The sequence below is a fragment of the Lepisosteus platostomus genome, chromosome 9, assembly GCF_059453375.1.
Source record: "Lepisosteus platostomus isolate fLepPlt1 chromosome 9, fLepPlt1.hap1, whole genome shotgun sequence".
NCBI classification, from domain to species: Eukaryota; Metazoa; Chordata; class Actinopteri; order Semionotiformes; family Lepisosteidae; genus Lepisosteus; species Lepisosteus platostomus.
Genome location: NC_142619.1, coordinates 50,068,140 through 50,092,080, shown reverse-complemented (window position 1 = coordinate 50,092,080; position 23,941 = coordinate 50,068,140). Strand labels below are relative to the sequence as shown.

Genomic DNA, 23,941 nt, shown 5'->3' with positions numbered 1-23,941 from the left:
TTTGCGCTGACTCCGGAAGAGTGGGTTTTTTACCCGGTAGACGTGTCTTGCACGAACAACGAATTGGTTATTCAGCTGTTGTTCATTGTTGCTGTTTGGGTTTAACTAATATACTGTAAATGTATGAAAATAGTCCTAGCTTTTCGTTGATTTCCTTATATACTCTTTAAAGTAGCATTTTCTGTTGTTTTCTGCACGATGAATACGGTATTTGCTATTGCTTTAGTTTTTATCGGCTGTTGCAGCAATGTGGTGTTTTTGGAACTTTTAGTAAGGTTGGTACTTAATACTGATGCACTCAGTACAACTTCCATTCCTTTCTTGAATTCTCGTCTTGTCAGACTGTCCATATATAATCTATTTTTATATCTGCAAAACGAAAGGTCTGTTCGTGCTTCACGTTGTTGTCCTTTTCACTTAAGTCATATTAGAACGTGGTTTTTGTTATCCATGCCCATACCTGAGTGTTATTAATAAAACAAAATAGTAAAACGAATACAAATGTAAGGCTTGTTAAATGCTTTCGTGTCTTGATAACTGTGTGGTATCGTATTTCTTGGTTTCATGATTTTGGTAGTGTAGGGATTTCAAAATACACGACCCTACTAGAGTAACAGTTCATTTTTATACCTCTGTATAACTTATGTTAGTGCTTAGGGAAACAATAAAGAAAAGACAAGGACATAAAGAGTACAGTATGTCGTTTAGGAAGCATGAGCTGTTTCTAGTTGTTACTAATGAATAACCTTCCCACTGTCATTTACAGTCTGAATATAGAGCGTTATTTATATTTGCTTTTGTGTAAACATTGATATTATATGCCATTTTCCTGAATATTCAGTTCTTTAATATGTTTCATTTTAGGGATTTTCCAGGATGTGGAAACATTGTGACATTTGCACAATTTGTATTCATTGCTTTAGAAGGTTTTATCTTCGAAAATAATTTTGGAAGGAAGAAACCAGCTATCCCAATTAGGTATGATAACTTGGTACTAAAAAAATCTAAAAACGATATGTTGTAATTTGTATATATATAGACCCTCTTGACAACTGAGTGTTTATACTATAATTATGTGCTTTAGGAATGTTTCACAAATACAGTACAGAAACAGTTCACTTTTCTGAATTACAAGAGTAACACAAAAATGTCTTTTTCCAGTGCAGCTTTCCTTGAAAGTACAATTTAAACAGTGTATTAATATTGGGAGGTTTTGCCATTGTTACATCAAAACGTGCCTAATTCAACCATATAAAAGATTAATTAATCAGTGAAATAGATGTGTCTCTAAGACTGATATCTGAATGATTGCAGCAGAAATACTGTATAAGTATGTATTAAACTATGTGTCCTTCATTTTTCTAGAAACTATATAATAATGGTGACCATGTTCTTCACTGTAAGTGTGATCAATAACTATGCACTTAACTTCAACATCGCAATGCCACTGCACATGATATTCAGATCTGTAAGTACTGTCTCATGTTTTATTTTATTTTTGTTGTTTGCTCAAAATTCCAAGGATTAGAGAACACCAACAATGTGCACTTGATCCTCGTATTTCTTGAGATGAAAAAACATCAGTACATTTGGATATGGAAGCCTGGGTCATGCGAGATTTTTGTCAGTGCTAGTTCTGTCTTACTGTATACCTGAAAAGTAACAAGCTGGATTTCTCATTTTGTTCTGAAGGTATTAGTTACACAAACTATTTAACCAACTTTGTGAAGACTTCGTCCTTACATATCAGACAGCTTCATTTGCTACAAAATACAATGATGTATCATGGATTGGTGTCGACAGACCGTTTTAAACAGACTTACTGTTTTCATTTTTCAATATTTTAATTAATATGTACTGTATGTAATATGTAATATGTACTTTTCACAGGGATCCCTAATCGCAAATATGATCCTAGGTATTATTATATTGAAGAAAAGGTATGCTTGCATTTTTTGCATTTTTCTAAATGAATTAAACATGGATTAGTTTAAGTTTAAACATTTTTGATCACTTAAATTGTTTTAAAAAGTGACACATTCTGCATTTATATTTGCATTTATACCTCACTTTAACCAAGGAAGCAGGAGTTCAGTCATGTTGAGTAAATATATTAATGTTATTATTGTGTAGTGTGACATTGTTCAACTCTGCATTCTCAATCCTTCTTAAATACAGGAATACATGCTAATATAGCATAAAAATTGTTTCCCAAAGCTGTGATGATATACAAGATCCATTATATTTTGTAATATCTTAAATCTGCAGTTATGTATTGAAATAAATGTTTTATCTTTACAGGTACTCAGTTACTAAATACATCTCTATATCTCTTGTCTCACTGGGGATTTTTATTTGCACTCTCATGTCAGCCAAGCAAGTGGTAAGAAATAATTGAGAAAATCCTAGTTTTCTTAATATTACTGCACTGTCAAACCTTGCTTCTTTCGAAAGCTACTATAGATCCCTAGATCCAGTATCTATTATCAACCAAGCAAACTAGATGGGCTGAATAGCGTTCTCTTGTTTATAACAAGATAAGCTCTTATTTAGAATTTTCTTTTCTAAATGTTAAAAGAGTATTTGTGAAAAGTCTGTTTTCAAATCCCTTAAAAAAATCACTGACAGCTTCAAATTTAGCTACCATAAATAAGATTTGCAGCATGAATAGTATCTGTTCTCAATTTGATTCTTTTTTCCATTTTGTTCTGCAGGCTTCACACCCTAACTCCAGTGAAGAGGAGGGTTTCTATGCCTTTCTGCATTGGCTTTTCGGTATGGCGGAACACTTTGTCTCCATTTTGTAATTGTATGTAGAGTAAAAATTAAAATGCGGTTTGTAATCATCTCAAGGGCATGCAGTGCCCTGGCCCTTTAACCCTACACCGTTCCACGTACCTAAAGGGGAAAAAAAAAGACTCATTTTAAATGCATGAAACTACTTGTGTATCTCTTTCTGTCATTCCGCAGGTATTGCGATGCTGACTTTTGCACTTCTCATGTCTGCTCGAATGGGCATCTTTCAGGAGACTCTTTATAAGCAGTATGGCAAGCACTCCAAAGAAGCGCTGTTTTACAATGTAAGCATCGGATAAACAGTTTAAGCTGTATTACATCACAAAATGTTTGCCATTAGCAAAACGTATAAGCAAATAATTTGATTTCATGTATTATAGTTACACCTGACTCTTGAATCCTTTTAATTGCCTTTTCAGATTTTTTTTCATCTATTATTTTATGATTAAGCAATTAGAAGCTCACTGAATTGTACACAAAAAATGTAGAAATTGAGGACTTTGGAGTCTTTGATTTTATGTGATGTTTTAACTTAATTAGTGGAGGTAACGTAATTTTCTGTGGCAGCAGCAATGCCTTATTTCTGTATGGCAATTTGTTTTTTTACATTCACAGCACTGCCTTCCTCTGCCTGGTTTTCTCCTGCTGGGAGCTAATATCTACAACCATGCTGTGCTGTTCAGCCAAAGCGGTAGGTCAAATTGCAGCATCTAATACTGTCGCGGGAATTAAACAGGTTTATTCCTGGGGCTCGTGGGTCTAAATTCATCAGATGGGAAATTCTACAAATTGACTTTAATTGACAGATGTTTTTTTGTGTCAAGAAAATACCGCCTTAGATGCAATATCGCAAAGTTTTTCCCAAAAAATGTTTTTCATGCATGAATGAGTTAATGCATTCTGGTCCCTGGATGCAATGCTGGTTTCAGGTATTAAATCGAAATTAATAGTAAATTGGAGGACTTAATTATTTTTTGTGACTCTTTTTATTAATTATGATTAAAAAATGTAAAAAATACAATCCCACCCCAGAACGAATAAGCACCATGTAACCCCTCTGTGGTCTGTGTCAGGGAAGGGAATGTAGGAAGCTTGAATTTATACTTTTCCAAATCCTGTCATAGGGAAGTTCTTCATCTGCAACATTTAAATCTCTTGCTCTAGTTGTAACAGCTGCTAAGGTTATGAAGACACTAACACAAAAGCATATGAAGAGGAAGCTTCTCACTTTGTTTTGTACCCCAAATCTAGGAGATTGTGCGTATGGTGTGTAAACAGCCTTACCTCCTCGGGGAGATCCCCATAGGCAGCGTGTGTTCCATATTGGAGATATAAGTTTAAAAAAAAAAAAGAGGAGCCTGGAAGTTTGAATTGAAATTGCAAGTCCTGGAACAAGCAAAGAAGATTCTAGATACTGTATATGATTCATGATGTAGTCCTGCAACTGGCAACTGGCAACCCACTGTGCTCAGCAGGTGTGAGCCTGGTCAGTACATGGATGGGAGACCTCCGGGGAAAAACTGAGGTTGCTGCTGGAGGAGGTGTTAGAGGGGCCAGCAGGGTGCTCCCCCTGCGGTCTGTGTGGGGTCCTAATGCCCCAATATAGTGACTGGGACATTATACTGTAAAAAAGGTGCTATCCTTTGGATGAGACTGAGGTTCTGATTCTCAATGGTCATTAAAAATCCCAGGACATTTCTCTAAAAAAATAGGGTTATTACCCCATATTCTGGATAATGTCTCCTTTGGCCTTTTTCAGTCTTGGCCTCCTAATAATCCCCCATCTATAAATTGGCTTAATCACTCTGTTCACCTCCCCACTGATAGCTGGTGTGTGGGGAGCGTACTGGCACATCATCCAGGTGGATGCTGCACATTGGTGGTGGTGGAGGGGAGTCCCCATTACCTGTAAAGTGCTTTGAGTGGAGTGTCCAGAAAAGTGCTATATAAGTCTAAGGATTAGTGTTATTATTCTCATTAGAAATAGCTGCTTGAATTCCAAACTGAAGCAGAGAAAGGAGAATGAACTTCATGATGATTGATAAATAGGAGTCTGGTCTTCATCACGTAATGTAGTAAAGAGATACAAAATAACCACATACTGTAGAATGAGGTCCAGGTGGACCCAGGTGGTTGATGTATATTTCATTTGGTGTTTTTACATTTTTCATTCTAAATTAATAGAAACCAGTTTTGTGTTCTTTTGTGTTCTTTACACATAATTTCGACCATTATTTTAACTTTGTGCTTTGTGCTGTAAATTGTTCAAATTGTTTTCTTTCCTTTTCTCCCAGCTCCCGTTGAAATCCCTGTGATTGGAATAGTAGCTCCTGTAATGTGGATATATCTTTTAATGAATGTGGTAACACAGTATCCTTTATATTTTTTGGTAACGTTAGGAATGAATTTTTCAAGGGTATTTACTTTATACAGTTTCATCATAGGAGTGATAAAGTTCCATTTTCCATTCTATATCTGTAGCTTTTCAGCCCGAAGCATTACAAGTGCCCTTGTTTACCCAATGTCTAGTAGATTCGGTAGCTGTTTGCCCAATCTTGAAACACATCTAAATATTTTTAATTTCTTTTGCTGTTTCTATAGACTTGTGAATCAAACTATTTTGGTATTTGGTAGTACACATTTCACTACTATTAGTGAAATTAATTAACAGTGCCAGAATCTAGATCAGCTATATAAATTATTAAGTGTAGTGGTTCTCATACAGATTCCTGTGGTACACCGTTAACTACATTGCCCCAATGGGGACATTCATTCCTTATCAGTACTCTGTCTTTGACAAATTAATTTTAAACGGAATTCTACTCGAGAATTAACTTTTATGAGGAGCTAAATGAAAATCCATCAGAAAATCTAAATATACCATATCTTTGTCACATAAGCTCTGTGTGCACCAAAAGCTGTTAATTCTTCAAACAATTTTAGCTTTACTATAGAATCCTATTTCGGTATACTCCACATACTCCATATTTCTAATTTTTAAATTTTACATTTTACACAGCTTACACATTTGATTTGACCTCTTCTCCAGTCTCTTCATTTGTGCTGCAGAGAAGTAAGAATGTGGTTCAGGAGATGTAAGGGAAAAAAAGGACCTGGCACTGATGGCATTTCTTTTGAATTTTTTTTTTACTTTTTGGCCAAAAGCAGTTTTTACTTAGAGTTTGTTTTGTAACTTACCATATTTCTACGTTTATTGAATAAATTACTACACTTGATAAAATGTAATAATATTTGATTCTTTGAATTGTGAGTGCTGGCAATGTACAGTACAAGAAGGGCATCTGAATTTCCTTAACCATTACCTTCCAGATATATCTGTATTCGAGGTGTATTTATTCTCACAACTGAGTGCACCTCTCTCACAGTCACACTGGTTGTTACCCTCCGTAAATTCATCAGTCTCATCATCTCGATAATATATTTCAGAAATCCATTCACAGCCTGGCACTGGATTGGAACTGTAGTAGTCTTCATTGGGACACTGATGTACACAGAAGTGTGGAACAGTGTCAGGACTCTTCTCCATGGTGAAAAGAAAGACGTGAAAAAGGAATAAGATATTGTGGAATTACTCCCAACTGTAGCATTTCTGTTGTTCTGTGTACTTAAAATACTTTTCTGCTAAGTAAATATATATTTTTAAGTTGAATTTAAGTTGACACGAAATTTTTGATGAAAAATGGAATCACAACCAATACCTTCCTTCCTAGATATGTTTACACTTACATAGTTAAAAGTAAAGTTTTTTCAAATTGGTGATGTTTTTAATTCTGATTTCTTCATTTGAGGATTGCAAGAGGACCACTGTAATATTTGGTACAAAATAGAAAGGATTGTTTAGGTTGCCCCTCTCTTTATTCTACAGAAGCTAAAAGTAAAGGATAAAGATGCCATTAATACCAGGTATGTCTGATAACTTGTTAAGCTTATATCTGGTATTAGGAGTGCTTCTGCACAGAGAATTCCTTTCAAGTTATTGATGACCAGCAAGGGTAAGGAATGGCACCACCAGGTGGACAAGACGGCCGTTCAGCCATTTCAAAGTGCTTGGCCTCTCACTCATTCCTGCTTCCCTCAGGAGCAATGGAGGCCAGTCTGGGGTCATATCTTGTTTTGCTTTCAGCTATAATCCGATCCTTCCCCTTCTCCTGTATTATGCTTGCAAAAGTAAAGCTTTCAGCGTGGAAGTGTGCATGTTGTTAGAATTTGCTTTGGTGTTTTTAAACTCCCCCACCCCCCTTTTTTCTGTAGGGGATGGTAAGTGCAGTAATTTATTTGCTAGAGGCAATCTTTCCTTCAGAATCTTTTTTCCCCTTTTCATGTTTTTTTTGTATTACCCTAAGCCCTCTTTAGCGTCTCTGCTTTCCCACATTCTCCATGTTTTGTGTGTGGACTGCTGTTATGTTCTGCTGTCTTTTTTCCTGCTAGTTATAATATCATACCAGTGAGCGACAGTCGCAGTGGAGTTCTGAGGAATGTAGCTCTCACCCTGCAGCACTGGGCTTCCATGCCTTTCAGATGGTCTCCCTTTCTCAGTGCTCAGTTCACCCCGGGTGTCCAGGGGCATTCTAGCTCTATCAGCAAGGGATCACGATGTCCTCCATGTAAGTCAGTGGAGCTGAAAGTATTTTACCCCTCTTTTTTGTTCTGAAGAAGATTAAAGGTTTACTGTTTGTTGTGCAGGTATTAAGCTGCTAGATACAAACAGCCAGACAAGCTGCTTGTGCTGTATGTCAGGAAGTTCAGACCTGAAGCTAACCCTTTTCAAAACAGAGACTGTTGCATTTGACTGGCCATGCAGTAGTCTGCATTCACATAATGGCTAGCCTCAACTAAATAAGGGAGGTCACTGTCCACTCTGTGGGAGGTCTGACGAAAGAGGGCCCATGATATTGGTTACACCTGTACATCTCTGCACTGTAGTTGATGTAAGATACGACAAGGTCCTGCCTCCTGAATGTGTGAAGTTTATTAACTGCCTCTCTTGGTGCTAGTGTCCTCAAGGTTGTATAAGAATTTTATTCTGTTAACTAGCAAGGTTGTTCCTTAATTCTTCACTGTCAAGTCCTTTTTGCTTTCTTATGTCTTCTGTGGTCCTCTATGACTTTAAAGGAAATGCTAAGCTGTGTAAGTTACCCTGATTCCCTGAAAGATAAGACAACCATTGATGAACATGATGGTTGTGTAGAACAAGGAGACATGACACTGGACCGGTACTAAAGAGGGAAGTGGTACAACACATTCTGCCCTGACTAAATTCCACAACATATTTGCACAGTGTAGCCCTGCCTAAATTGCACCCTTAATTCAGCTGTTGAGAACTAACTTCTCTGCCTAATCTACTGTGTGTAGTATGACCGTTAGGTCAAATTGGCAGGTTATGCAACACTAAGGTGGGTGCTGCATATCGGTAGGGGTTTAAGTGGCGCTTCTCCTGTTTTGGGACCCAGAAGTGTCTGATGGGACATATTTAGTGCTCAGCAAATCTAGCCATCTAGTGCAGTACATCACTAAACTGTATGGTCATCTCCTCTTCTGGGAAACCAGGTTTCATGTTTTTAACTTAAATGTTTTACAACAGCTCATACAGATTTGTAATACATTAGAGTCATACACTTGCATTGTTTTCATGCAGATAGTGCCAGCATTTCAAGGAAGCAGTTTGTTCATTCTACTGCCACTTGAGTTATAACTTTTAATTTGGACAGTTAAATTACAAAGTGAAAAAGTCCAGCTGTTGTACTTGAAATTGCAGATACAGTATACTATAATCCCTTTTAGAGCTATTTATACTTTACACAGACATTTAGAAATTGACCCTTGATCATATTTCTTAGAACATTATTTTTTATAAGCAATAATTTACTTTTGTAAAGGACTGAAGGATTCTTAGGAGATGTATTGTAATCAAGACATCTTACCTTCCATTTAATTAACCATTGGTTAGTGAAATTGGCAAAATTTCAAAATTGTAAAAACAAGAAAAAATTAACTACTACAGGATGTTTTTAAAGTAAGCCACATATTAACCAAGGACTCGAGTGGAGTGGTTAACATTTTTAAAACCTTTATAGAGACCTACACAAGATTTGAATTAAAAATAGAAATGTGATTTTTTGTGTTTTTAGTAGAATTTCAGTTCTTATGATGTATTTTCTGATACATCTGTAATTGTCTACTTTTATGAGCCAAGTTTCCTAGACTGTTTTCATAAAACTAGCAATATTTATGAAAACACTTAATCATAATTTTCTCGTACATTATATTCTGCTGCTTTGTTTCTCAAATATTCACATTCTAGGGGGAATTCTTTTATGTTGGGACTTACGGAATTACAAGGAATTGGTATATGTAGTAAAATGTTGGGCACTTGGGAAAAGAATGCACCATTTTGCCATTTCACTGTGTGGTCTAACGCATTTATGGCAAGATGTTTTTTTACATAATCTACAGTTCTAAAGAACTTTGCATAGCAGAAAAACACTTTTTGATACTTGTTTTCATCACATTATCTAAAATATAATTGCTGATATAAAAATATACTGTAGCTTGGTAGAAAAAATAAAATTGCCACAGCTGGGTTTGCTCTGTGCATTTTGTGAGACAGCAAAGGTGTCTCCCTGTGTGTTTCTGCCCATTTAGTCAATTTCTCGGGAGTATAACAATGCTCTGTTAGTATCTCCCACATAACGTTAGTGAGGTTAAGGGTGAAGGACTGGGGAGGTTTGTGCATGGGTTTTGAAAACCTCTATGTTCTGTGTCACTGGAGACATTCACTACACTAGTTTTTGTTTTGAGGAATAAAAAAGGCACCAGGAATCATAAAAGATTCTAGAAACATTTCTAGTAAATGTTGAAATTACCCCTAAATAATTACCATCATATATTTTGGGAATTTTTTAATGTATGTTTGCAGAATTTTCATTCCTGCTTAGTGTTTTATATGTGAAGTCTACCTATTATAGATGATAAGAGTATTGGAAAACAGTTACATTATCCTAATACCTAGACCTTGTAACCCTCAAACATGAGATGGGTTTGAGCTAGAGTGTATTTTGGATGTATTTTATACTAGATATAAATACAATTGCTAATAGTTGTGCAGTTATCAAATATATAAGTACAAGTATAGGTTTATAATTGTAGACACTGCTTATCTTTGTGTCTTAGCATTATTTTGTAATTGTAACACCTATAAATTAAAAAACTTTACATAATATATACAGTATGTTATATGAATATAGTGAATTATGTTTTAATATAATTCCAAAGAGCATTTACATGGAATACATTTTACTGACAGTTTCAGTAATTGTGAATGATTATAAAAAAAGTACTGTATTAGAATTTGTTTTTAAAAAGCTAATATTCCAAGCGCCTACAGAACGATTTACCACAGGGTTGTCCATTCCTAGTTCTGGATTCTTTAGCCAGGAGAGCTGGTGGTTCTCCAGGATTTCATTCTGACCCAGCTCGTAATAACTTAGGTCAGGCCATTACTGGCTCAAGGGGACTAACTTAACAAACTCTTCCATCTCTGTTGGGTGCTGCTACTTTAAAGAGACACTACATATACATTGGTCCTCAGGACCAGGATTGGACAGCCCTGTCTAGAACTTGGTTAGTTCTGTATGCTAAGGTAATTTTTTTAAATTCAAGTACACATTTCTGGCATTTGAACATAAATGATGTGATCATTGTTTCATAGGGCTTTTTAGTCATATTTTAGGGCTGATCTCTCAGGAAGCAGGCTGGTTCTGCTACTTGATTAAAGCTCACACTCTCAAGGGGATACAGAGCTTGCATATGTTTGAGAAATGTGAATTGTCATATGGTCTCAAACTAAATGTGTAATTTATACAGTTTGGTATGCTTGTATGTGTGGTTTTCTTCTTGTTTAAAACTTTATGTACAAATGTATTTCATGAAATAGAAGGAAAACTTCTGATTATTAGCTCAGAAATCACAGAATGTGTAGAAGATTTAGTGACCTTTAAAAATAAATTTTTAATAATGCAAAAATAAGTCTAACTTCTCATCTTTCTCTTTATATAAAATACCTATAAAAGGTATTGAGCTAACAATGTGAAAACCAACAGGCTGCAAACATTTATCTATTATTGTAAGGAATCATTACTTATTATTATCAGAAGAATTGAAATTTCTCAGGAAACATTCCCTAAAACACATTAAAATGACCAGCAATGTTGTCTGTGGTACTCTTGTCTAAATTGTTAGTAGATTAATTAGTCATTCTTCAAAGTACGTTTCTCCTAGAGGTTGGTGCACCATCATCTAAAATCTTAAGTGAGTTAACCCAACTACTTCGGTGCAATGCTGGGCCACAACTCCAAATACTTTGCATTATATGGTGATTAATAGTGCAAGAAAGTATTAATGCTTTGTTTTTTCTTTGTACTTTTGTGCTATTTGAACAACTCTACATAAACCAGTAAACCAGCTTGTCACAACCACAACCTTTTGACACCTCATGAAGGCTCCACAGCCAAAACGTCTCTTTTCTTTTGCTTTCAGCATGGAATAAACCTTTACCTGTTCCTTTGGTGCTACCTACAGTACTTGAACTTCATAAACCAGTAAAACTCTATTTTGTTTCTGAAGTTAGTGTAACGGGGCTTATTCAGTACTGAGCCTGAGATGACCAGCTTTTGGATGCAGCAGACTTCTGTCCTGTAGGTGCCTGTGAGCATGTTTAATCTCACGAGGGCAGAGCTGCATTCATCACATTGGTGCCATCACCTGAACTCACACCAGGGTTGCTGAGAGGATTGAAGGAGTTGAGAGGAGGAGCATATGTTCTGGGGCAAATTGCTGACGAGTGTTTCTAATTACACTATTTTACCATCTTGTAAGTACGGTATTAATTACACTAGAAAATAAAATGCCATTTCTGGATTGGAAAGAAATTAAATTTAATGAAAGACTTAACCTGGCTTATTATTGATATTCTTCCTCAAGTCAGCTCTTTAAAAAAATTATCCTAATTTGCATTTACTCCAGCATTTGAGACAAGAAAATACTAAATTTAGCAAACTATCATTGATCATCTGTAAACCGTTTGAGAGGTACTGTACGTAATTGAAATTTAAAAGAGAAAGCACCTCAGCTGTACTGTGTTTTGGTACACACTTGAATGATTAAGGACAAACTGCCTTCTTACTCTGTAAACTCAGAACATGTTTAATGTTCAAAGGTTTAAATTAAAAATATGCAAATAGTTATTTAAAAATAGATTTTATTAATGCTGTTAAATTTTGTCAGTTCAGATTTGCACATCTCGTGATATTAAACTAGTGACATTTTCAGGACTTGTCAAGACTGTAAGACTAAAAGGAATAGTTATGGTTGTCTTTCACGTGACATCTCAGCTTTTTATTTGTACAGTATAATTAAGGGTTCATTTTTTTTTTCAAAAATGGGGCTTTATTGCTAGCTACAATTATTTAAAGGTAAAAATAAATTTATATGATCAGAAAGAGAGAGCCTCGGTGTAGTGATCCTTCTGAAGCAGTTCTGTTAGAATACTAGTTTTTGGTAGAGAAGTGGGTATATATTTAATAAAGCAAAGAGAAAGAATGTTTTTTTTTTTTACTTTAAAGAAAATAGTAAATCTTATACCTTCAGTTCAGACCAAAAACACGCTAATAAAACAGCTGGAAAGGGAACTGAAAACCTTAAAGGGGCATTAACATAATCCTGAAAATATTTTGGCTGAATTTAACTTAATCATGAGAGGTTGAAAATGTGTTATCTCCAGTATCCTGACTAAATTCTAATCTCTGGACTGCATAATATAAATTTACCCTATAAATGTCCTAATTAATTGAACTGGTAAAGCAACTTACATCTTTCTTTACCTAATCTGTTGTTTAGAGGGGCTACTGCCATATAGTGTACTGTGCTGTGTGTCACCTGAATGGGTACAGCACTGCAGTTGGGAGATGAATTGGGTCCCCTTTGCACAGCAGTTTAGATTGGGAAGGAAAATTCAGAACTGACAGGTTTTAACAATAATTAAAAACTACAGAATCATTGGAACATTAGGTCACAATATTTGAACATGACTAATTATCATCTGTTCTGAGCAGGCAAGAATATGGTTTTATAATGATTCTTTTATCTCTGATTGCTGCTGCATAATATAAAAAGTTATGCATGTCAGCATTTTCCCATTATATTCTCCTATGGTAAACGTACTTTTTTGCAAAGCCAAAAGGAATAACTACTTGAAAAGTGGGAAAAAAAAATACAAAGTAATTATATTAGTAAAAAATAATTAAGCCAGTTTGTAAAATTATTTATATTTTCTCTCTACTTTTCATTGTTTCAAGCTTTTCTCCCCGATTCTGTGTTCTAATTTCTTTTTCTAACAATGGGAAATTACTCATTTCCCTCCCGCGTGTTCTAACTTTTCACCTAAGCTAGCCTGTAGGGGTCTGGGCCTCTGAGCTCCGGCGTCCTGATGGGATGGGAGGGAGCACAGGTTTGGTGTTGGATCCGGGGCGTGCGAGAAGGACAGGCACCCCAGGAGACGGTGACTTTGGATGGACAGATTTCACGTTTGTCAGCTCCCCGCTGGACCCTGGTCTTGGAGTGTCTGGAGTATAACCTGAATTAATCTGATCTGTGGGAACAGAATATGATAGAATTTGTCATTTTTTTGGCTTCTTTCTATATATTCCAGTAAACCCTCAGTTTAACAGACTAATAGAGGGAAGGGGTGTCTGTTAAACCATAATTTCTTCAGCCCAGACCACACTATTATATGAGAAATATATAATCCTTTCTGGATCTTTTGACTTTTTTTTTATTTTAGCAATTGCTTGTGAATATATTGTATAGAACTGTGTTTGCTAAAACATAGGAAATACAGACAACACCCATCATAAGCAACTGGCCTACCCCTGTTGGGCACCGTTGATAGTCCTGAATTTTAAAGGAATATTTGTACTATTGGTTTAATTATTTTATATTTAAACAAGCTTTTTTTTACATATCATTGGCATTTTAGTGTATTTTATAAACTTGTTGCTAAAACATGCAGTATAACCAGAAATACCCATCATGAACAGCTTGGCTCACCCCATACCAGTTGCCCTTTACTTTGCCACTTAATGCTGAGAAAGCCCAGTATTTTTGATTTCACAGCCAAAATACTCCTCTAGCAGATTTTTGTCAATCAATCACTTTAAATCTATTTAAGTGAAGTCTGTCAAACCGAGGTTTTACTGGAATTTACTGGTCTGTTCATGCAGTACAACTCACATAAAAAACATCATAGAACTGTGAAAAGTACTAAGAGTGCAAAAGTGCAGTGTTATAAACAAAACCTGTTAATATTAGAGCATGGAAAATTTCATAGGATATCCTATAGGAGATCCATCCTGTTCAAGGTAGGAGGAATAAACCAGCACAAGGTGACTCCCATAATTGCTGAGGACTGTAAAGCAGTAGCAGAAGAAGGCTCTCCAAGAACATAGTTACAAACAAGAGTTTATTATGCCCATTGAGCCCATTTCTTAATTTGTCATTTGATTCAACTGTCTAGCAGTCTTGAAAGAAATCAAAGAATCGGCTTCACCTGTATGGCTGGGTAGTTTCTTACACGTGCCCAAACTCCCTTTCCTTAGTATGCCTTTTTACAGAAAACACTCCTGACTTGGCAAGAGTCATGGTTATTGGTACTGCAAGAAAAAGGCCACACTTGGTCAGTTTTCTGTGCATTCCATAATGCCTCGAATGACACCAGAAGCAATGGAGAGGACCATTGGCATGCTGCAAGCAGGCATATCATGTACCAGTGTTACCAGACACTACGGAGTGAGCCGCTCCACTGTGTCCCAACTGCAGAGAAGGTTTCAGCAGACCAGCAGGACAGATTACTGTCCAAGATCCAGTCACACTTGGGTGACCACACCACAGCAGGACCAATTCATCAGACTGGTCAATCTGAGAGATCAGCAGACACGATGCCCACATCAGTGACAGGACAATGAGGCTCCCTGCTGCTGGCCTTAGAGCAAAGCGACCTGTCAGAAGCCCTCTGGTCACACCTCCTAGACATCACACCCGACTGGCTTGGGCCAGACAGAGGCTGTGATGGACTCGTCAGCAGTGGCATCAGGTCCTCTTCACGGATGAGTCACTCTTCTGCCTGGTCTACGTAGATGGAAGGGCCAGAGTGTGGAGGAGGTGTTGCATTTCTTTCTTCCCCATCAGTATATATCCCAAGTACACAATCTTGTTTGCAAACCTGAATAACTTGAATATTGTGAATAGATTACTCTTTAGATGTCCTTTACTCACAATGTTTACAAAGGCTAGTACTGTACTGTATATAAATACTAAAACTTTTTATTATTTTTTATATATTATTTTTTTTGTTTCTTCTCAAGTTGGTAATGAAAACAACTTTTCCAACAGTCCTTTCCAGGGTATAAAAATGATTAAAAACCAGTTCTCCAAGTTAGAAAACTATTTGTAAGGAACCAAAGGTTTTGCTGCACTGTCTACTACCACAACTGCACTAGCCGAAAAAACAAACTGGAAATTCCAGGTAGCTTGTGTGGATCACAGTGATTCTGGGAACATGGGGAAGAAAGTATAAATGAGTGATAAGTATAGGTAAGAAATCCTACTATAAAAGTACCATTGCTTTTTTCTAGCTTTTTCAGTTGTTTATGATTTCTGTGCTTGTCCTCTTTCTCATTCTCTATGTTTCGCACAGGGCCAGTTTGCATCTGGGCATGACAGTCTAAGCTGGCGAAGCACACACTCTCAGCTGAGTATGTCATTAACCTTACATGGTAGCCTGTCGACCACTTGGTGGAGTGGAATTTTTTTCAACATTTTCAAATGTTGAGTTTGGTTCTTAGCAGCATTACCAGCCTCAGCAGACAGCAGGTGCTTATTACAGCTTTGAGCAAATAAGATCAAACCACTGAGAGTTTTGTTCTGGCACAGAGAATCGTGCATAGCAAGTGTCCTTATTGAGGTTGTGAATTTATGTTAAAGAGTATTACTAAAATAATTTCCTTTTTTGAGTCACTATTCAGTCATTGCTCTTACATTTCATGCAGTTGCATTTATTATCACATCAAATGTCCAAATATTATTTTTTTTATCTTGAATATCTGGAGACAGATAAGCCAAAAAATGCTACAGAATATTTGAAAACTTCATATACATTTGTACAAAACTAATCTATGAATAAAACTGATTTAACTAATTTACAAGTATTGTGTTTTTTTTTAATTTGCAAGGTACTTAAAAACGTAATGTTTTTTTTTACATTAAGAAAAATTATAGTAATTATGGGATTATGAATAGCTATTAGCCCTGGTCATTTTACAACACTAACCAGCAGAATCATTTAAACAGACTTTTAATTCTGTTTCACATATACGTTTTCAAAGTTAGCAGTCACAGAATGGTGTAAAGTGCTTATTAGTTACTGTATGTCAATGTGACATAACCACCCCCTTTTGAATCTATTTAACAAGCAGAGGTTCCGTTAATGCTAAAAATAAAGAAAAAATACTGTTCTGATAGGAAGACTTTCTTCAGAAGTGACTTCCTTGTTCCTTTGCAGTTGCCCACTCCAAACTCTTTCTCCTACTATACCTACAGTAGTATACTTAAGAACCTAAAACATTAATGGGTGAAAATGAACAACTAACAATTTCACTGGAGTGGACATCCAGAGGTTTCAAATAAAATATCATCTCAGTAAGTCACTGACATTTGGCCATGAACCCTGCAGGGTGTTAATAATATGATACTGTAAACGGTTAAAGTAATAAGTGGCAGAAGAGGAAAAAAAAATTGGAATCAATTCAGTATGATTTTATAAATGTATATATATTTTAAATTAGATTTCAGTGCAGGCCTCAGATCAATAACAATAACCATTTCAGACAAAAATATCGAATAACCTTTATAGGAAACAATATTATTCATTTATTTCAATAAATGGTAGGTTATTAATTCACACTGATTGAACATGGATATCTTTTTGAAATGTATTGAACACTGATTCACCCAGAAATGAAATGGCAAAGATTCTAAATGAATTAACCAAGTTCAGACAGTGGGTAGTTATCCTCATGCTTGCAATTTCTTAGATACGTTTGGAGCTGCAACGTGTAAAATAGCCATCTCACCGCAAGAAAAGTCAAACGAAACCGTGCAGGGTCCTCATTTCCATTTTAACAGTAAAATGAAAGTGGCAGTGAGATTAGTTGATCAGTTGAAAGCTGGGAGATTATGAAAGTATTAATAATTTCAGGGAAGTATATTCACCTTTCAGGCATTCAAGGTCACTCCCCAGTCTTGATATATCTAGTGGTTCCACAAGAAGTTCTTTCTCCGCACTCAGGCCTTTGGAAGGAGCTAGAGTTTCTTCCAAAGAAAATGCACCAGCTGAAGACAACATGGACAAGCCAGAACTTGCACGGGATTCCTCTGAGCTGAAGCAAGAAAAGGGAAACGCTAACAGTTATATTTAATTATTATGATAAGAACTTATAGTACATCTGACACCTCCCCTAACACTTGACAGTTTCTGAAACAATTCTCCAGTATTCTCTTGATTACTCCATCTTGAAAATATGTTCACCCAGCAAACATGCATAAAAAGCACCTTTTCCAGCATGGTATAAATAAACACTGGAGTGTGACAGTCATTTTGTGCAGTATGATTGTGAAGCCCATGAAGCAAACCTAAATAGTTTGCAATGTGCAAACAGACATCTCTTACACAATATGAGCCTATTTTCACAGGATGCATTATCCTATCACAAATCACAAAAAAGACTTTTACACCCAAATAGGCTTTCAATGAAAATATGTTTTCACTTTTCAGAAAAACAGTCAGCTCATGTGCATTAGTATAAATGGTTTTTGTGATTGCTCTCCTATGTCTGCAGTTTGGGATTGTTTTCTTCACAATTAAGTTATTTCATATTCAATGATAGGTAGACGTTAGTAAGAAGATAATTAATTTTTAACAGCTTAGCTACAGTATATGTACTAAGAAGCATGATATGACACATATCCAGAAGGTAACTTAGATTTTTCTAATGGTATTTTGATTCATTTCACACAGTATAATATAAATAAAAATGTTCTCCCTCAGGTAAGCCTCTTTATAAAGAAACTTTCTAGAAGTCAGTAAACATGCGCTTCTTAGCTGCAGTAATTTAGTTTCTGTCTTCAGGGTATCATGTTCATGAAAAATTGCTCTTTAACAAATTGGAATTTGTTTTGATTATTGCAGATTCAGCTTTCAGAAGACTAATCAAGACTGATGCAGCCTTACACTGACTTTTATTTTGTTAAGTCGTTTTATGTTCTGTGACATACTTTCCTCACAGCAATACCAACTCATAGACTGAAAAGCTGAGAGCCATACCATGAAATAATATGCTTTTAAAGACGTCCCAGCTCTCTGACATACCAATTTATTTTATGCTATTAGAGAACACATCTCTGTACTGTTAATAAAAACATCATGTGCCATTCTCCATAGAAGGCTATGAATATTAAATTCTAAATAGATATAAAAAACAAATCTTAATCTGTTACAAGTACAAAGCTACACAACGGCATTAAGTCCAATAATAAACAGATTATATTAAAAACTTTACATACGTTCCAAAAAACTAAAATAACAAGCCTGTTCCAAGTAAAATAAACAATTTAAAAGGACACAGAAGAGGATATTATCAGGTTGTGATTAAAAACCTGGGAAATCCTTATACTTTTGCTGTTATACATAGCAATACCTTAATGTGTAATGACACACCACAGGCCTATATGGAGACTGACCTGCTGGCCAAACTGCCTGCAGAGAGACTGCGATTCTGTGTGATGTTGCTGGCACTTGGCACCATTGAGGAGCAGGAGGCTGGGTCTACAAGATGCTGTTGTGGTCCTAAAGATGCAGGCGCTGTAAGAGGACATCTAAAGGATGAAAAAATATAACGTATAAACAAAAAAAGTACTAATTTGAATAGAAGAAACACCAACATTGCCTTAACACCAAAATCAGGATGTAAGAACATTAAGAAAGGTTCCAAATGAGATGAGGCCATTTTTTTTCCCCAACCATCCTGCTTGGATTATAGTAGCAAACCTATCTCATCCAGCCATTTACTGAAAGAAGCAATGTCATTGTTTCCCACAATGTGGCCGTTTATAGAAGTGTTTCCTGCTGCACTTCAGTTTAGTTTTCACTGGTGTTGTCTGTTTTGCATTTCAATGTGAGTTAGGAAGATGTCTGTAGGGACAACTCTGTCAGAATCTTTTTGTATACTTGAATCGGGTCCCCTTGTAATCTTCTCTTATTTGTAATCTTTCTTTCTTATGGTAAACATGTAACCTTTGTTTTGAAATCTTTGTCATAGCTTCTTTTAAAATTTCATTTAGACTTCTAACTAGCCTTCAGAAGCAATTAAGAGAATTTCTTCTCCTCCTAGTTCTGAGTTGGAAAATTACATCCCTGTCCAAATTCTCCGGTCTTCTGACAGGTCTCTTTATTTCTACTCTCAACAAGACTACAAACTGTGGGTGACAGCCTTCTCCTAGTGTTCTCCACTTAGGCAGTGTAATACATTTCCCTATGAGATCAGAAATTGTGAGTGTTTTCAAATCTCTCTTTGAAACTTAATTGCTGAAACATGAAGTCCTATAGATTTTACTATACAGTCCGTTTTACATTGAAGTACTGTATTTAGTGCGATACCTTTCTTAGGATAGCTCTGTAGTTCATATTCCATGACACTTACACTGATGCCACTCACATCCCACAAAATATAACACAGCAGCTCTTAAACTCAGAGTTACATTCAATGATAACTCCCTCATTGTCAGAAATCACAGAATACTGTAAAAGTCTAAGGACAAACTTGAAATGATTAATCAATTCTCATAATGATTTAGCAATTCCCATCAATTCCATCCATCCGCATACCTGTATCTAATAAAGGTTTGCAGGGCAGCTGGAGCCTATGCCAACAACCAAGGTACATACTGTAAGGGACACCAGTCCCTTGCAGGGGAGATACAGACACAAACATGCAAACACTCACACCAATTTTACCAGAAGCCATTTAACCTATCAGTATGTCTTTAGACTGTGGAAGGAAATTAGAGCACCCACAGGGAACATACACGAATATGAACATAGGGAAAACATAAAAACTCTATACAGATAGCACCCCAAGTTTGGACTTGAACCCAGGGATGCTAACCACTGTGCCACTGTACAAATCTTCCTGTCATTGATTAATAATACACATTTATATGTTTATAAGGCCTTATTTTTTAACAAGCCTGAAAATGACCCCCTGCTGAGCACTGTAGGAGAATCCCTCTAATAAAATAGGTGCAAGTTAACCTTCTAATGTAAACATTCAATACATTAAATTTCCATTTAGAGAATGTGAAACAAAATATACAGTTTTATTTTAAGAGGAACTTATTTTAGATACTAGGAAGCTGCATGTGTGATTCCAGCCCCTTAGCTACAAAAACGGTTTCTAATATTATTTTAGGACAGCCTTCCCTGCCTCAGTGGTGAGCTGAGCTGTTTTCACCTGTCTATTGCTACCATATGTACTAGAAACTGATCACAGCTGTCCCCCAAGGCTGTGTTGCACACTTGTTCACATATAATGAATAGTGATGTTTTTTGTAAAAAATGCAACCCAAAGGGAAAAAAAACATAGACATTAAATATCTAGCATCTGACAGATTGCTCCTTTCATCACTTGATCATGGTCAGTATCTAAACACACTATTTATAGTCTATAACATACTCTATGTTAGAGAAAATGCAGTTGAGCATACAACTTATAATATAATAGCACATTATAATAAATGCAGGATCAAAAGGATAAATCATGACGCAATCCATTGAGAAGCTACTGAAGTGACTCTGAAGAAAAAAGGCACCCTTTCATATACTGCTAAAACCCCAAACCAAAACTCAAAAACATATCAGGTTAAGTACAGTACCAAACACAATGTGATAAGAAGCAAGTTTAAACATATCACAAATTGTAAAATTAATTACCATATGATTTATTTTGCCCCACAGTTTATTGTCATATCCATAGCCAGACAAAACATTTTAAGCATGCAGACATTTGAATCATGTATGGTTCTTAATGTTAACATGCTACGCCCGAGCTGAGCTTTCCTGATTAACACAGCCTCTATGGGAAAGTTTTTTAGAACAGTCATGATACATTCAATGATTTGCTCCTTTTCTTAAAACGTTAGATATGAATTCTGATATCTGGCAAATGTAGTTCACATGCAGGAATAAAGACAGAGAGAGGGGAAATTGTGACAATAGGCTCATGACATCATTGTTTAAACCATCATGATACAACATAGAAGATAAAGATCTGAGTACGTGAAAGAGTCATACTAAAAATCTAATAAACATTGTCAAAATGAAAGGTTTTTATTATGCTTAAGATATTTACATATAATTCCATCTCTTTTATGTAACTATTTTGTTCTCAGTGATTCACAGTAAGCCAAAGCCCACTCTGGCAGTTAACAGGGTCAAAGGCAAGACTACACCCTGGACAGGAAATCAAACAAAACAGACGCACTTGCACGCATAAAGGGGGCAAATAAGGAACTCCAGTTAAACCAGAGAGTCTTTGGACTGTGAGGAATGCAGTATCCAGTGAATGTCTATACAGATGCAGGGTTCACATGGAAATACAATACAATGAAGGAGACAGGCTGTAATCAAACACAGGACCTAATTATAAAGAATGGGTGGGAGGGATTGTTAATTAGTGGGGCTGAAATATTTAAGTCAAAATTATAGTCAATCTTAACACCAGCTTGAATGCCTCATCTTATATCCAATCCTCTCCCATTAGATCTCTAACCTTGACACCCCAATGCACTCAGAAGCGAACATGTCTTCATAATGGTATATTAGACTTTATGAGGGTAGGAACATTTTACAGACTAAATAATCTTCAACAGATGACCCTGCCTTTCAAAATGATTGTAAAAGCACGACAACCTTTAGTTCCTAACAAATGCAACCAAATTAACAAGAGTGACAAACTGGTAGATTTAAAAAGGAAACTTAGTTCCACAAATATGAAAATACAACTTCCTTCCCGAAACGCAGGTGAAGTCGCTGGAGTTCTGAATACCTGACTGGTATACCTGACTTCAGCATGCTCACTCCTGTCTTATAGATTCGAACTCATACAATTTTCTTGACATACTATATTTCTGTTTCTTGATATCTTTTGCATACTATATTGTGACATTGACAGCTGGTCATTTTCTTGAAAATTCAGTCCTGAAAATTGGTCCAGCCATTAAGCCTTTACTCAGGTCGGGTTAGGATCTTACTACTGCTACAGTGCAAACATTGGCCCTCACTTTTCCCAGTCATATCAGACAAGTGAGAGAGAAGGATTTTTTCCTTTTTAAGTTAAGGGACTAATCAAATTACTCATTTATTAAGATCTCTTAATAACATTTAATAAAAATCCTTCTCCACACACAGATTACCTTGTGAAGAGCTGAGTGTAAGTACTAGGACTCTTTCTCTGCAGAGCCTCCCTGACCGCCTGCTGTCTTCTCCGAATAGAAGCCTCTTCCTGCATTGAAGTGGGAAAAAAAACGGAATCATTTGTAAGATTTAAGTTTCACATAAAACCTGCTGGGTTTGTGTGGCGTCTGAAATATCAAATATATTTCAAAAGATTTTGAACTTGCTGTAAATTTCACAAGTTCAGTTAAACACAACACAGTAAATAAGACAAGATTTTAAGCAGTGGAAGCCCTTCAACCTCCCTTTGGTAATATGAATCATAATAAATTGTTGCAGGTGTGTGTCAGAATACCAGACAGTCTCATAGCAATTGGTGTTTGGAATGCATTTTTATTCTTCAGATTGCTGCTTTTCCTGTGATAGAAATGATTATGGAATGTCACAATGAAGCTCCACCTAACACACATGTAACAGATGTTTCTTTTCCATACAAAAGCTGTAAAGAGTTTTATCTGTGATAGCATCAGTTTTGAATTTGAATGTCTTTATTTTCTTGGATTTATTTTGAGAAATACATAAACTATCAAGGATTTGTATACAATGTAATATTTCCGTTGCAAAAAAACAGGAAATATTTCAATCTTGTTATGGTGTAAAAAACATCATTTTAATGTTGGACTAACCTGACTGGATACTTACTGCTGGACTTTTCTGAGCTGAGAGCTTAGCCTGCACCTTGACAGAGTAATTCCTGCTGGCTGGGTCAACAAGTTCATTAGCTCCAGTTGAGTGAGCATAATTGCTGACAGTCACGCCACAGGGTGAGTCTCTCATGTTCTCTTGCACTGGAGATTCATGGGGCCAATCTTTCAAAAAACATTAATATGCTCTTAACATCTACCATTATAGCACAGAGGGTCACATTTTAATGTTTAAGAGTTCTCTCAGAAGACACGTTTTATTTCCAATATGAAAACTATTTTATATTTCTCATGCCTTCAGATTAAGGGGCTTTCCTTCTTATATAAAAATGTGAAAATGCCACATGGGGTTTAGTGGTTGGTATAGGTATAGTATAGTAAATAAAGAGCATCAATTATCAAAAAAAAATTGTGTGAGATCAGTAGTAGTGCAGCTGGGTTTTTTCGCAAGCTGTTTTCAGGTGAATAAGAAAATAATTTTAATCTTCAGTCTTATTTACAGCCACTTGTTGACCATGAGGTCCTTTCACTCAATCTCAGTGGAATTACAGTACATTATGAATTGATGAATGGAGCTCTCAAAATACCTCAATGAAAAATGTTATACAGCTAAGTAAAGAACCTTAGAAAACAGTTACTTTCTTTCTGCAATCACATTTGACCCTTACAAAACATGTTTTATGTGGCAGACCAGAAAAGTACAAATATTTCTTAACATTACCATCAATAAAATTAGGATTTATCTGTCAGAAATCTGTACATTTCATGAGTTTTGTTTTTACAATTCTTTCTAAACAATTAAGATAACACAAATGAACTGTGGGGGATTTGATTTAAAGACACTGTCTTTTTCAAAATATGT

At 35.9% G+C, this 23,941-nt stretch overlaps 2 protein-coding genes across 4 annotated transcripts in view; one reads left to right on the top strand and one right to left on the bottom strand.

Moving 5' to 3' along the window:
- Nucleotides 1–12: 12 nt before the first annotated feature.
- On the top strand, nucleotides 13–10,842 carry slc35b4 (solute carrier family 35 member B4). Its single transcript, XM_088645411.1, has 10 exons — nucleotides 13–275; nucleotides 865–978; nucleotides 1,366–1,468; nucleotides 1,891–1,940; nucleotides 2,302–2,383; nucleotides 2,715–2,775; nucleotides 2,971–3,080; nucleotides 3,412–3,487; nucleotides 5,091–5,166; nucleotides 6,127–10,842. The coding sequence occupies exons 1-10, from the start codon at nucleotides 199–201 to the stop codon at nucleotides 6,371–6,373; spliced, it is 996 nt and encodes a 331-aa protein (XP_088501537.1). The 5' UTR covers nucleotides 13–198; the 3' UTR covers nucleotides 6,374–10,842.
- Nucleotides 10,843–12,056: 1,214 nt separating this feature from the next.
- Nucleotides 12,057–23,941, bottom strand: part of lrguk (leucine-rich repeats and guanylate kinase domain containing) — a 38,348-nt gene continuing 26,463 nt past the window's right edge. For all 3 annotated transcript variants that reach the window (XM_088645408.1, XM_088645409.1, XM_088645410.1), the window contains 5 exons: nucleotides 23,078–23,244; nucleotides 22,396–22,484; nucleotides 18,667–18,801; nucleotides 17,140–17,306; nucleotides 12,057–13,462 (listed from right to left, as the gene is read on the bottom strand). In XM_088645408.1, coding sequence (XP_088501534.1) covers nucleotides 13,260–13,462; nucleotides 17,140–17,306; nucleotides 18,667–18,801; nucleotides 22,396–22,484; nucleotides 23,078–23,244 — 761 coding nt within the window. In that variant the 3' untranslated portion in view covers nucleotides 12,057–13,259. The remainder of the gene's footprint in view (nucleotides 13,463–17,139; nucleotides 17,307–18,666; nucleotides 18,802–22,395; nucleotides 22,485–23,077; nucleotides 23,245–23,941) is intronic.